Source organism: Pinus tabuliformis, chromosome Q (genome assembly GCF_031772625.1).
Source record: "Pinus tabuliformis cultivar Carrire ecotype Pingquan chromosome Q, CPIR1, whole genome shotgun sequence".
In the NCBI taxonomy this organism is placed as follows: Eukaryota; Viridiplantae; Streptophyta; class Pinopsida; order Pinales; family Pinaceae; genus Pinus; species Pinus tabuliformis.
The window spans coordinates 1,237,176,343-1,237,192,483 of NC_142296.1; the positions used below are offsets into that span (position 1 = coordinate 1,237,176,343).

Here is a 16,141-nt window from a genome sequence, read left to right on the forward strand (position 1 = left end):
AGTCCCCTCACAAGGCCTGCTAAATTTTGTGACCACATTCCCCCAGCTTTATTATCGAATACCAAGTCAAAATGGAAAATATATTATAAAAACAAGTTTAATTTTGTGTTTCTCATTTACTGCATATGTGTTTCTTGTGGGTTTTACTGAAGTGCGTAATAAAACATAAGTAACTTGAATGTTATTCTACCAATAGCTAATATAAACCATTTTATGTATAGATTTTGATTCATCTAGCATGAGTGTGATTTTCAAGATTTGTTATTCAAATTGTGTGGTAAGAACGTTGGATTGACGCATGTATCTGGTCTTCCATGCTGAAAGTTTACTTTTCTCTTTCTTCAGCTGATAAAGGAGGTACAAAGTTGGCCTTATGAGTGGCCTGAATCTCCATTATTTCGAAAGAGACAGGAACGGGGATGCATTACTGGACAACTTTTAGTACATGATAAGTAAGTTTCAATATGGGATGCATTCTATATTCTTAGACCAAATGAGATGTATGCTGTGCTAGCTACGATATTGCATTATAAGGGACAATAAAAATGAGTATGTATGTTTTTATTAGTTAAGATGTGGTACTTCCATTCTGAAGTTCTATTTATGATAATTATATATGTAAAATCAATATCAGAAATATCATTTTGGGGAATATATTGCTGAGGGTTCAGAAGGAAACTTGTTGAAAATATAGGTAAAAAATCGGCAAGCATAAGCTCCAACCTGAAAAACTTATAAAAATTGGCAACTTGAAAAACTCGGAGAAAATCATCGGAGATACTATTCAAGTTAGCTAGGAATAGTCATCCCATAGTGCATAAATTAATGAAATCAAAATTATACAGAATGTTAGGAATCCACAGGACACTAGAATGGATTTTGGCCTATCTTCATGTATCTTCTACTGAAATTTGCCACATCATCCCGATATAATTTGGATTTATTATTCATAATTAGACTTGTTACCTCCCAAGTTCTAACTTAAGGTGTAAAAGTCTGATGCACCAAGTGAGACCCCAAGGAAAACTTAGAAAGACTACCCACTGTCACTTCAGTAGTGCTTTCCCTCTTTTTAGGCTGGCACAAGGGGGGATTCCCTAAGCAAACTTTTGTTCCAGTGAAGCACATAGAATGGAAGGGACATCTACCACTTAATGTAGATCTGGTTTGAAATGAAATTAGAGCAATAAATTCCAGATTTATGAATCAGAAAATAAGTCTAATAAAAGATGATGAATGAAAGATTTTCTTAGACTTCTAGCAATCTGATATCCAATTTATTCAACAGTAATTTCTAGATTTGTAAAACAGAAATAAAATGATGGATTTTTTTTAAAGGTGTTCGAAAGGGAGGACAAGTGCCTGGATTCCAGATTGGGCAACTGGGGTCAATGGGGACGTTTCAAAAATGTTTTAGGGGCAATCTGAACTGAAAAATGCATGCCACATAAGTCCTAAATTATCTGTAAATTACTGTAGAATTTAATCAAGGAAATGTTCTGCAGGAGATACACTTTCAAACCTAGATCAAGGGCAAGTTTTACATACGCAACAGGATAATTTCCATTAACAAGACTACACAGCAAAAAGAGAGGTAATTTTGCACCTAGTTTGATTCCATTATGGTAGATATATCCTCATTTGTGACCTCAAGAAACAAGGTTTGACAAGTATAAAATAAGAACCGACACAACAGAAATAAAGCTCCAAGAAATTGCCTCACACAAGCAATAAGGCACCCATATATTTCCAAAAAGCCTTCACAAAAAAGTCTAGCAATAGGGCTCCAATGTCATGAGCACTTTTATTAATTATTACAAGTAGGAGGAGCCTCTACTATGTAGATTTTTAGGCCTCCTCAACAATAAAATAATAATATCCATGTTAAAACCCTAAATCTCTCCTAGGAATACATAAAAAAGTGATATCCATGAAGTAAGAGTGGACAAGTCAAACAATTCATAGAATATGATAGGCCATGCCACATTTAAAAATATCCAACGAGAAGAGCTTCAAGAGGTTGGATGGATCCTTATGATGGGTGAAATACCATGTCAAGGGCCTTAATGTTCTCATTAAATGCCTCCAAGGGAGGTGACTCTACCAACAAACCCCCTCACTACACATTTTTTCCCCTTCGTCATCTTTTCACTAACATTTTCCAAGGATGGTTGAGATCTTGGGGTCATGCAAGGATGGAAGAAAGACGAGGTGATGGTTAGACTTGGAACATTTGATGAGCACCTGTCGGGAGTTGGCATTTCAAATCTATCAACTTCTACAATTTCCAATGTCATCCTATATTTGTTCACTTCGTTTAATTTGATGTTTTCCAAAGCCATTGTCACTTGGGTTGTTACCTAAGTTGCACGAAACGGGGAAACGGGTACGAGTTTCCGAAATGGGCACGAGTACGAAACGTGACCCCCCCAAATTTTGGAAACAAGGAAACGCGAATATATATATATATATATATATATATATTAGGACATTTAAGAAATATGTGCAATCATAAAACATATATGATACATTCTAATTTATTACATTATGATAAAATTGTCAATTGTCAATGCATAAAATATAAGTCTCTAAATTTACATCACATTTGCTCATGAATGATCACATAATGAAAAAAGAAATATCCAAAATCAGCCACGAGAAATTTCTAATTTCTTGTCTCATGCTTGATTGGGAGTCTCCTCCTACATAGTTGAACGACCTTAGTGCTCTTGATTTAATACAAGTTTCATACCCTAGTACCTTACATGCTCTTGATTATTGGGAGTCTCCCCTGCATAGAGGGCTTGGTTCTCTTGATTAAATACAAGTTCCATACCCTAGTACATGATAAAATCCAATGGAAACATTGCAATCCCCCCAATCCTGAAATCCTGAAAAACAAATAAGTCTGCTGGATTTTGAGTGAGATCTAAAATTCTACTTTCTCCATATGAAATCCAATGAGGGCGAAACCACTCTCAAACATCCTGAGTCTTTTCATGGTAATGTTAAAACTTTAAGTAAAAGGATGAAAATGAAAAATAAAGGAGAATATCACTTTTAATTTTAAGAATTTAATATTACCATGAACTGCATATCAACACTAGGGCCATAGGCTTGAACATTTGGCTGCCCCACTCAAAAAACTCCTTTTTTTTTTTAACTTGAGAGACATCTAGAAGCATCTAGAGGATATTTGAGTTGCCCAATAAAAAATTAGAAGCGAAAAAATAAAAAAAATACAAGAAAAAGTCAAGTTACAAGAGGAAACTCCGATGTACGGCCCGAAAATGCGTTTCCGGTTGTACTGGCCACGTTTCCTCCTCGAGAAACAGGCAAGTACGGCCGAAAACGTGTTTCTGGGCCGTACTGTACCAATTTCCCCGTTTCCGTTTCGTTTCCTTATGGAAACAGACCCTCTGCCCACGTTTCCCGCAACTTAGGTTGTTACCCACCCAAAGTGGGTGGCCCCATAGGAGAAATTTTTTTCTCCCACACTTCACATCCAGGAGGCTAGCCAACAATCCCTAACAGCCACCACTGGCCGATCACATGTCACTATTCATCTCTGCCACCTACATCAATCATATGCTTCTCACCCGTCTCACAGGAACACATGAGCAACAGTGGGATTCGAGTGCTTATGCTTGTTTGCACCTTGGGCTTTTGGCATGGATTATGGGGTGACCTGGAACGAGGGATTTTGACCATGATATTGTTCCCTCACCTTAAATGGAGGGCCAATATTCAACCCTAGTCTAGTGGGACCTCCCCTAATGGCCCAATGGGTATAGGAGGGGCACTACTTGGGAAACCCTGATTGAGATAGCGTGTTCCATCTACACCAATTCCATACTTACCAATTTCCATCTTACATTACGAGCCCTATATTCCACCTCCATTCTTCGGGTTCAACTGACCACTGGTCCTCTGGAATTTGGCACCATACATCTCATACTTGGTTAGAACTTAGGACCCAAAACTTGGCCTTAGGTGTTGATTTGGGGTAGCATCGGATGTGCTCTAGCCATGAAAATTGGTGGAGAGGCAAAAGCGCAAAAGATATCCAAGACCCAGAAATCGTTTTGGAAAATTCCATCTAGATGAAGAGTTATTAAAATAATTAATATTTTTAATGAGTTCCTAAGTCTAAACTTAGCAAAATAAAAATATTAATGGGCATTAATAAAGATAAGGATGAGAAACTTCTAAGAGACAAAGATCAAGTATATTTTAATATTAGCCATTGATTAGGTACTTAATCTCGGTCGTTGATTCATCAACAGGAAAAGTATAAGAGGGTTAGTTGGAGACATACTGAGGTAGACCGGTCAGTTCAATTTTTGGAGCAGGGCTTGCGGAGAAATTCGAACTAAAAGACTAGATTGTAGCAAGAGGTAGTGAGTACGTAATAAAGAGGCAGGACAGTGCCAGAGGACCAGCACAAAGATCAAAGAGGTAGACGCAGAGCCACTCAGGAAGACGCAGAGGCAGCAGGACTGTGCAGTCACTGGAGCGCCTATGTGGGTGACACAGAGAGGCCAAGTGCTGACGCAGTGAGGCAGAGTGCTGGCGCAGAGGGTCTGGGAGCTGCGCAGAGGCTAGATGGACTGACGTTGAGCCTAGGGAAGGTGCCGAAGAATTTATCTCTGTTGAGTGAGCCAGTTTGGCACCCTAGTTGTACTCAAGAAAAGCTGATTAATAAAATCCTCATCTGTTGCACCGGTTTTCCTACATTGGGTTTTTTCGGGGAAAATTGTCCAAAAATTACTGTGTTGATGTGTTTGATTCTTGTGCATGTATTTGTTTCTGAATAATGGTGTGATATATGCATTAGAATTTATTTTAATATTTACTGAAGGGATTTCGTACATAACTTATTGAAGAATAAGTATGTAAAATAAATCAGTTGCTGTAGTAACAGAATTTTCACATGGTATCAGAGCAAGGAATCAAAGACAGGAAGGGAAAATCAACTATGGGTCGAGATCATGATGTAGAGGCATCTACGTCAGGAGACTCGTACAGATTTTCAGAAAATTGTACAAGAGATAGTAATTTCGATTTCTCTATGTTGGCTTCTAGATTGGAAGAAGAAGTTGCTTGTGTGACAAGCTCTGCATCGTCAAAGGTATGGTATATAGATAGTGGAGCCTCCTGGCATATGACAAGAATCCGAGTTTGTTTCTCAGATTATCAGGAGGAAAGGATAAATTTGCAGATTACCATGGGGAATAAGGTAAAGTGTATTCCAATAGGGAAGGGTACCATAGTTTTTCAAACAAAAATGGGAGAGTGGTTCCTGTTGGAAATACTGAGGAGGGGGGGGGGGTGAATCAGTATTCCTTTCAATTAGTATTATTAATCTTTCAAAGCATTAGTTAATCTTCAATTATTATCAATGTTTGTACAATGATAGCAGTAAACAAAAGGAACACAAATGCACATAGTTTTTAAGGTGGAAACCCCCTTCGGGACAAAAACCACCTGAACACTTTTCTAATAATTCTTTAATATTCAACTCCAATTGAAAATAAAGCTCCAACTTCCTAGAATCTAGAAAATCATTCTTCTCCAACTCCCACTGGATGGACACTCCAACGCCTGAGATTCTTCAGTACTCAACTGAATGGATGCCCCAACACCCAATGAGCTACAACTCACCCTAGCACCACCCTACCACCCTAACGTTTTCACAGGCTTGAACATGTTGGTGACTTCATGCAACGGCCTAGCACCACCCTACCACCCTATAGAAGAATAAAAGAAGAATGGACTCCCGTACCAAGGAAAATGGTCCACTTTACAATGATATAGAATGATGTAGAAGAAGAAACCACACTATGACACAATCACCTAATGATGATCCTAGACCTCTCGACATTGCCTCTTCAACTCTTGGCAGATAGACACTTGTACAACTTTTACAATGAATCTATACAATCATACTTTTACAATGACTGTATGCAGTGCTGCGCACTTGAAGACTTCATGTGGTGAACTTCTTGTTGTTGTTCTGCACCTTGATTGTTGCTCTTGTCATGCTACCATTTATCACTCTTCAGAACATTAGATTATGAATTGAGTCTTATCTTGATGAATATATAATACCTGCAAAAAGTCTTCAAGGAAATACCCATGACATGATAATAACAAAACTTACCTCATCTTGCAGAGCATATGTTAGTGCTAAACAAAAACAACAAATTAGAATACAAAGAACCTAATGCAATTAAGAGATGAACATGCATATACAGAAGATACTTACCTGGAGCTTACCTCTGCTGCACCATTTTGCTGCACCTTGCTCTTTTCTTCCCTGGAAAGTCTGGTCCTTTGCAGCCCTTAATAGCACTTGATCTAATTTTTTTTATCTTGCCTTCTAGGAGCATGATATTGAATCTGATGTATCTTTGTCAATTCAGATCTCCAATATGTGATCTTCAGTCCTGTGGTAGCCCTCTGAGTCTTCTTTCCAATGCCATAGGTCTGACCCAATTTGGATTCTTCAAGGCAAAGTTATGCCCAATCTCTCACAATGACCTAATTATGGACTAGTTCAGTAGAGAGAACTTGTACGACGTGCCACGTGTCACTGTTTCCTCCTTTGGCTCTGAAATTGATACACAGAAAACTATAGTCTGTGAACTATCCGCCACTTTTTACATAGTTCCAATCGTCTTCTAGAGAGAGAGTAATGATGATTTTCCCAAGGTCACCTATTTGAGATGAAATTTGGGAGCCTGCACAAACCCTAACTTCCAAAGATCATATCTCTGAAAATATAGCGAACCAAGATCTGAAATTCGATCACGAAGTTCATCAGGATTTCGGCTCAAATGGGTTTTAATTTCAACATCTAATACTTTGCAGAAATAAAGTTATAGCAAAAATGCCATGATCACCACTTTTGGAGGATATTTGAGATTTCTTTTTATAGAGTTGAGAGGGGCTTCTATAGAGAATGTTGGAGGGATTTTAGGAGCTTAAATTTTTTATTAATTATTGACTATTCAATGACCAAAATCAATGATAGATGCCATGCCACAACCCATGGGGTTTTAGCCCACTAATTGGGGTTACTAAATTCAATCTTGAATAACTTACAAACCGTGAGGAATTACGAGGAGAGCTATACACCGATAGAAAGATATTTTTGAGTAGAGTATTCCTATAGGCTATAATGATTATGAGACAAGAAATCATGAATGATGATGCCCAATGTGCCATGGAAGTTCAGGGTCATCCTTGGTGCTGCTTGGGTTGATATCAATGACAACCTCAGATCATATTTAGATCAACAATCTCCCCCTTTGGCATTGATGGCAACACAAGCACTCCCCCTGTGATCAGGGCACCTATTCCTACTACCTTCTCTCCCCCTTTGACATCAATGGCAAAGGGTAACTCCCCCTGAAACATAACCATCTTGTGGACCTGTACACACTTCCACTCCCCCTTTATTTTTTGAATAAGGAAAATCTAATGAGAACTTGGGAGAATCCCAAGCTTCTAGCGAAGATATTCAAATGCTTCACGAGGTAAAGGTTTAGTGAAGATATTAGCAATTTGTTCTTTTGTACCAACATATTCAAGTTTGATATTCTTTTCAGCGACTTTTTCTCTAACAAAATGATATTTGATCGGAATGTGTTTTGTTTTTGAATGCATGACAGGATTCTTGGAGATGTTGATGGCACTGGTGTTATCACAGAAGATGGGAATAGGCTCACTGAATTGTACTTGAAGATCTTGCAAAGTTTGTTTCATCCAAAGGACTTGAGTACAACAAGCTTCCGCTGCAATGTATTCTGCTTCCGCTGTAGATAACGAGATTGAGGTTTGCTTTTTGCTCAACCATGATACGAGACAACCACCTAGATAGAATGTTGCTCCACTAGTACTCTTACGATCATCAACGCTTCCTGCCCAATTTGCATCTGTAAAGGCTTGAATAATGATATTGTTGCCCTTGGGATACCACAAGCCATATTTTTTTGTGCCCTTTAGATATCAAAGAATTATTTTGACGACAATAATATGTGATTCTTTTGGTGCTACTTGGAATCTTGCTACTTGTTCAACTGCTTGCATAACATTTGGTCGGGAGGATGTTACATATAGAAGACTACCAATCATAGATCTGTACAACCTTTGATCCACATCCTTAAATGAGTCATCTATGCTCAATTTGCAACTTGTTACCATCGGAGTAAGGACAGGTTTGCAATCTTCCATTTTGAATTTCTTGAGCATTTCCTTGATGTACTTGGCTTGACATATAAATATTCCTTTCTCTTGCTGAGATATTTGAAGCCCTAAGAAGTATGTCAACTCACCAAGTAAAGACATCTCGAACTCACTTTGCATCTTTGTAGCAAAGTTCTTACTTAGTCGATCATCATTGCTACCAAAGATTATATCATCCACATATACCTCAACGATTGTTAAATTATCTTTATCTATTTGTATGTAAAGATTGTTATTAGCAGTACCTTTCTTGAACCCTTGTTGACATAGATATCCATTAAGATGAGCATACCATGCTCTGGGAGCCTGCTTGAGACCATACAGAGCCTTCTTTAACCTGCAAACATAGTCTTCTTTTTCTGATAGTAGAAAACCTTCAGGTTGTTCGATGTAAACTTCTTCTTCTAATTCGCCATTCAGAAATGTTGACTTAACATCCATTTGGTAGACTTTTATTTTTCTTGAACATGCATAGGCGAGAAACATCCGGATGGCTTCCATTCTGGCAACTGGTGAAAATGTTTCTTCAAAATTGATTCCTTCAACCTGTGCATATCCTTTGTAGACTAATCTTGCCTTGTTCCTGGTAACCTGTAATCCTTCAATTGTTTTTCTCCCCCTGAACCTTTAATGAAACTACCATCTTGTTCAAACTACCTTCCTGTCAATCGTAGACTTGTGCCATATACTACTGCATAGACTCCTCCTGTACAAACATTAAGGAGTCAACAAGCTAGATTGTTCAAAATAGTGAGTCACCTAACGGGCCATCTTGACTTGAGTCATTATCTGAAGCAACTGCTAATTCCTCATGACCTTTTGCTTTTACAAATCCTGAAAGCATAACTGCTGAAACCTTGTTATCTGCTTTGTCTTCCTGTACCTGTTTCCTTTTCCAGACCTTATTCCTACAATCTCAAGCCATGTGCCCATAGTTATGACACTTGAAGCATTCAATGTTGTCCATAGGTGATTCCATCTAATATCTGCAACGCGAGCACTATGGCCATAGTTATGGCATTTGAAACATTCAATATTTGGCCCATCTAGCACATATTCTCTTCTGACAAAATCATCATGGAACCTGTCTCGTGATCCTGCAAACTTGCTTCTAGGGTTTTACAGATAATGATTGTACCTGTCAAAAACTTCACAATCCTTATCCATATGTCCATAGTTAGCACATAAAAAGAAATAACCATTAAATAAACGAACATACCTGGAAGACTTTTTATTCTTCTTTGGAGGCGATGTTGTAGTTTGTTGTGGTCCTTTATTATTGATTGATTTGGTCTTGTTCTTTGGAGTTTCAACATTCTTCTTTGGCTTTTCACTTTGATCAACTTCCTTCTTAGAATCATCTTGCGAAGTTGTGGATCTTGTACCTTCATCAACTGGAGCTTTACCATCTTTAATTGCCTTCATTTTTGCTTCTTCATCTGTCTTATCTTGTAAGTGTTCTTTTTGCGATCCCTTGAGTTTGTTGATCTCATCACGGGTTGCATCAAGTTCTTCTTGCTTTTGAGCAAGATCTTCTTGAAACCATCTTTTCAAGATCTTCCTTCTTTTTTCTGCCTCCTCAACTTGTAGCTTGAGAAGAGTGGTCTTCTCTACTTCTCTGTTGAGAACCTGTATCTGTTCCTTCTGCTTCTCATTTTCAATCCTGAGCCTGCTTATTTCTATTGAAGATGTTTCTAATTCCTTTTGCTTTTGGTCAACAACAGATATGTATCTTTGATCAAATTCCTTCCTTTCAATTTTTGCTTCCTGCATCTGTTGTGTGATCCTGCTAATCTCTGCAAATGCTATGTCGAGTTCTTGTTGCTTCTATTGGACTTCTCTCTTGAGGTCTCGTGTTGCTGTATTATTGATTTCTTCCAATGCCCTTGAGCTGTTGGCATAGTTTTGGACAATGTTTCCCTTCTTCACTTCCTTATGCAGTGAGACTACTTTGGCTTCTAATGCTTCCCTTTCTCGGTTGCTTTCTTCCAACTTCTTTTGAAGTGAATCTTCAATACATTTGTGTTCTTCAACTTCAATTTTGAGACCTTGAACTTGTTCTTCAAGAGTATTGGAACGGATCTTCTCAGCCTTGAGCTCTTTTATAAGCTTGATTGCCTCCTTAGAAAATTATTCTATGGTCAACCCTTCTTCTTCGTTGTTTGATACCTCTTGTTTATTGTGCTTGGCCATAAACAATACTCTCTCATTGGCTTCTTCTTCACTGTCACTGTCTTCATCGGATGATGAGCTATCTTTGACATTTGAGTCACCTGCATATATATTCTCAAGCTTGTCCCATACATTTTTGGCGGTTTTACAACCCAACACCTTATGATAAGTAGATTCAATAAGTCCACTGATAATAATATTCTTTGATTTTGCATCATTTACCAAATTCTTCTTACCTTGTTCATCCGTGGTTGGTGTAAAGCCATTTTGAACAGTGTCCCATACTTCGTAACCTTGCGCCAAGAGATAGACCTCCATTCTTCCTTTCTAGAGTGCATAATTATTTTCATTGAACAGAGGTACACCATTCTTGGTATGCTCCATGATCTCCTTCCAATTGTTAAACTGCTATTGAAGGAACCAAGCTCTGATACCAATTGTTGGAAATACTGAGAGGGGGGGAGGGGGGTGAATCAGTATTCCTTTCAATTAGTATTATTATTAATCTTTCAGAGCATTAGTTAATCTTCAATTATTATCAGTGTTTGTACAATGCACATAGTTTTAAGGTGGAAACCCCCTCTGGGACAAAAGCCACCTAAACGCGTTTCTAATAATTCTTTAATCTTCAACTCCAATTGAAAAAAAAGCTCCAAATTCCAAGAATCTAGAAAAGCATTCTTCTCCAGGTCTCACTGGATGGATGCTCCAACGCCCGAGATTCTTCAGTAGTCAACTGAACGGATGCCCCAACACCTAATGAGCTACAACTCATCCTAGCACCACCCTGAAGTTTTCACAGGCTTGAACCTGTTGGTGACTTCATGCACCAGCCTAACACCACCCTACCACCGTATAAAATAATAAAAGAAGAATGGACTCCCATACCAGGGAAAATAGTCCACTTTACAATGATATAGAATGATGTAGAAGAAGAAAACACACTAGACCATAACCCCAACTATGACACAACCACCTAATGATGATCCTAGACCTCCCGAAATTACCTCTTCAACTCTTGTCAGATAGACACTTGTACAACTTTTACAATGATGCTTTTACAATGACTCTTTACAATGATACTTTTACAATGGTTGTATGCAGTGTTGCCCACTTGAAGACTTCATGTGGTGAACTTCTTGTTGCTGTCCTGCACCTTGATTGCTAGTCTTGTCATGCTACCCTTTCTCACTATTTATAACATTAGATTATGCGTTGAGTCTTCTCTTTATGAATATATAATAATTGCAAAAAGTCTTCAAGGAAATACCCATGACATGATAATTGCAAAACTTACCTCATCCTAAAGAGCATATGTTAGTGCTAAACAAAAACAAAAATTTAGAATACAAAGAACCTAATGCAATTAAGAGATGAACATGCATATACAGAAGATACTTACCTAGATCTTACCTCTGCTGCACCATTTTGCTGCACCTTTCTCTTTGCTGCCCTAGAAAGTTTGGTCCTTTGCAGCCCTTGACAACACTTGATCTAGTTTTTTTTCTTGCCTTCTAGGAGCACGATATTGAATCTAATGTATCTCTGTGATTTCAGATCCCCAATATGTGATCTTCAGTCCTGTAGTATCCCTCTGAGTCTTCTTTCCAATGCCATAGGTCTGACCCAATTTGGATTCTTCAAAACAACATTATGCCCAATCTCTCACAATGACCTAATTATGGACTAGTTCAATAGAGCGAACTTGTACGACATGTCACGTGTCACTGTTTCCTCCTTTGGCTCTGAAATTGATACACAGAAAACTACAATCCGTGCACTATCTGCCAATTTTTACAGAATTCCAATCCACTTCTCAGAGAGAGAGTTATGACAATTTTCCCAAGGTCACCTATTTGAGATGAAATTCGGGAGCCTGCAAAAACCCTAACTTCCACAGATCATATCTCCGAAAATATAGCGAACCAAGATCTGAAATTCGGTCACAACATTCATTAGGATTTCAGCTCAAATGGGTTTTAATTTCAGCATCTAAGACTTCGCAGAAATAAAGTTATAGTGAAAATTCCACAATCACTACTTTTGGAGGATATATGAGATTTCTTTTTATAGAGTTGAGAGGGGCTTCTATAGAGAATGTTGGAGGGATTTTAGGAGCTTAAAAAATTATTAATTATTGACTATTCAATGACCAAAATCAATGATAAATGCCATGCCACAACCCCATGGGGTTTTAGCCCACTAATTGGGGTTACTAACTTCAATCTTGAATAACTTACAAACCGTGAGGAATTACGAGGAGAGCTATATACTGATAGAAAGATATTTTTGAGTAGAATATTCCTATAATGGTTATGAGACGAGAAACCATGAATGATGATGTCCAATGTGCCATGGAAGTTCAGGGCCATCCTTGGTGCTGCTTGGGTTGACATCAATGACAACCTCGGATCATCTTTAGATCAACAGTTAATGTGTTGCATGTGCCAGGACTGGGGATGAACTTACTTTCTGTATCACAACTTCAAAGCTAGGGCTATGACGTTTTATTCATTAAGGAGAAAGTATACGTCAAACACCCGAGTTGGAAAAAGAAAGTGCAGATCAGAATCAGAAGTAACACGTTGTACATGTTATAGCTAGAATCACCAATGGCATTGACAGACAACAATGGAGAAAAAGATTTGAATGAACTATGGCACAGAAGAATGGGACATTTTCACCATGGGGATCTAAGAATTCTTAGGAAAACTATAACAGGAGTTCCAGATCTTAGTACAGAATGAGACGATGTATGCAAGTGGTGTTCTTTGGGCAAGTATGCCAAAGCAGCATTTCCTAGAAGTAAAAACAGGGCCAAGAGTGTACTAGGATTGATACACTCAGATATCTGCGGACCAATGTCCACTAAAGCTCTTAGTGGTGCCGAATACTTCATCACCTTCATTGATGACCACTCCAAGAAAACTTGGATTTATTTTTTGAAAACCAAGGACGAGGTTTTATGTTGATTCAAAGAGTTCAAGGCTCTAGTGGAGAATCTGACAGGGAAGAAAATAAAAGTTTTGCGCTCAGACAATGGTGGAGAATATGTCGATAAGGACTTCACTGATTTTTGCACTAGGGAGGGCATCAGAAGAGAGTGGATAGCTCCTTACAATCCAGAGCAGAATGGAGTAGCAGAAAGGAAGAATAGGACTATCATGGACGCAGCTATGGCCATGATGTATGATCAGGTAATACCAAAATTCCTATGGGCAGAAGCATGCAACACGATAGTCTATGTCCAAAATAGAACTCCTCGTAGGGAATTGGCTAAGATTACTCCAGAGAAAGTCTTCACCGGGAAGACACGCGAAGTCAACCATTTTAGGATATTTGGGAGTTTAGCATATTGACGTATACCCGAGGAGAAAAGGAAGAAGTTAAATCAAACTCCAGAGAAGGGATATCTAGTGGAATATAGCGAGAACACTAAGGCATATAGAATCTATCTTCTAGGAAATAGGAAGGTAGTGGCTCGATGAGATATGAAGTTCATGGAAGATAGGGCCTTCAAAAAATCTTGAGAAATGCCTTCCGAGGAGTAGTCAAAAGATGAGTCATTGGTCAAATCACTTCAACCATCGGAAGCCAAGAATTCTCCCTCAAAACAGGAAGAATCATAGGAAGAGGAGGAGATAACAGATGCACCTGCTACCAGAGGAAGAACAAGCCGGGAACTTCGATAGATTCTGCGGGATGCAGAAGATTTCATCGATGCACCAAGAAACAATAAAAGGGAGCGAAAACAACCAGATAGATATTAGGCCTTAGTAGCTCAGGATGGGGAGCCTTCCAGTTTTCAGGAAGCTGCTCAACATCAAGTTTGGATGGATGCGATGGTAGAGGAATACAACTCTATAATGGTGAATGATGTCTCGGAAGTAGTGGCTAGGTCTCAAGACAGATCGGTGGTAGGTTCGAGATGGATCTACAAGATTAAATATGCTACACACGGCAGTGTGGAAAAATATAATGCCAGGTTTGTGGCTAAGGGGTATGCTCATAAGGAAGGAATTGACTACGAAGAGACCTTCGACCTAGTAGCCAGGTATACATCTATTAGAACCGTGATATCTCTTCCAGCACAGATGGGATGGGAGATTCATCAGATGGATGTCAAAACGACATTCTTGAATAGGGTAATAGAAGAAGAAGTATACATTGAACAACTAGAAGGCTTTGAGACACATGAGAATATTCTCATGTATGCAGATTGAAGAAAGCCTTGTATGGGCTCAAATAGGCACCTAGAGTGTGGTATGGGCAAATTGATGGCTACTTGCAGAAGATGGGGTTCATCAAGAGTGATGCAGATCCAAATCTATACTATCGGGTTGTAGAGAATGAGCCTCTAATCCTAGTATTATATGTGGATGATCTCTTCCTGACAGGATCATCTAGGCTCATCGAGGACTAAAAGAAGAATATAGGCACATAATTCGACATGAAGGATTATGGATAGATGCATTATTTCCTGGGGTTGAAATTTTGGCAACAGAAGGGGGAGATCTTCCTTGGACAAGGGAGATATGCTACAGAAATTCTGAAGAGATTCAGGATGCAGGACTATAGGCCTATGGCTACTCCAATGATCACCAACTGGAAGAAAATTGATGCATCAGAAGACAGGGATGTTGATCCCACCTTATACAGACAACTCGTAGGGTCCCAGATGTATCTAGTTAATACCAGGCCAGACATTTGTTACGCTATCAACACCCTCAGTTACTTCATGGTGGAACCGAAGAGGACGCATTGGGCAACAACGAAACATGTTCTCAGATATATACAGGGAACAATCGATTATGGACTCTTGTACACTAGGAGTAAGGATATCAGATTGAGTGGATTTACTGATGCAGATTGGGCTGGAAGTTCAGTGGATCGGAAAAGTACCTCTAGGTACTGTTTCAACATTGGATCGGGAATGACCTCTTGGTGCAGTAGGAAACAGAAATTCGTAGCTCTGAGCTCAGCTGAAGCAGAATATATGGCCACTAGCACAACTTTGTGCGAAGACATATGGCTTAGAAAACTGTTTGTGAACCTATTTAGAAGAAGGATGGAAGCGACCAGGATCATGTGTGATCAGAGTTGCATCAAGCTCTCTGAGAATCCAATATTTCATGATCAGCCAAAGAACATTGATATTCGATGTCACTTTTTCAAAGACTGTGTGAACGAGGAGCCGTACAGTTGAGCTACACTACTACAAGAGAACAGGTGGTAGACATCCATACCAAGGCCCTTGGAAGAACAAAGTTTGCTTATTTCATGAGAAGATGGGGATGATAAAGAATCCATTTCAGTAGCAGAAATGAGTATGATGTTTTAGTGCAGATGCAGTGTTGGGAGGAAGGACCAGCAGTAGCATGGATGCAGAGGGAGTTGCAGTGCATATGTAGTGTTGGGAGGAAGGACCAGCAGCAACACGGATGTAGAGGGAGTTGTAGTACAGATGTAGCATTGGCAGTGGTAGAGCCATGGGCAGAAGTACAGGATGCAGCAGTGCAGAGGATGTTGGGCAAGAAGGCCAAACATCAACACAGGTACCAGTGCCGGATGAGCAGGGTGATGCTCAGTTGTGGAGTATTACTAGAGCGCATTCCTCGCTAAGAGGGAGTGTTGATTTAGGGTAGCATCAAATGTGCTCTAGCCATGAAAATTGGTGGAAAGGCTAAAACACATGAGATCTCCAAGACCCAGAAATCAT

The 16,141-nt window shown here is 39.1% G+C and overlaps 1 protein-coding gene across 1 annotated transcript in view; it reads left to right on the forward strand.

The window, feature by feature from the left end:
• LOC149224285 (uncharacterized) overlaps positions 1–16,141 on the forward strand; it is a 657,847-nt gene that overhangs the window by 367,745 nt on the left and 273,961 nt on the right. The window contains exon 8 of the mRNA XM_089388141.1: positions 346–452. Coding sequence (XP_089244267.1) covers positions 346–452 — 107 coding nt within the window. The remainder of the gene's footprint in view (positions 1–345; positions 453–16,141) is intronic.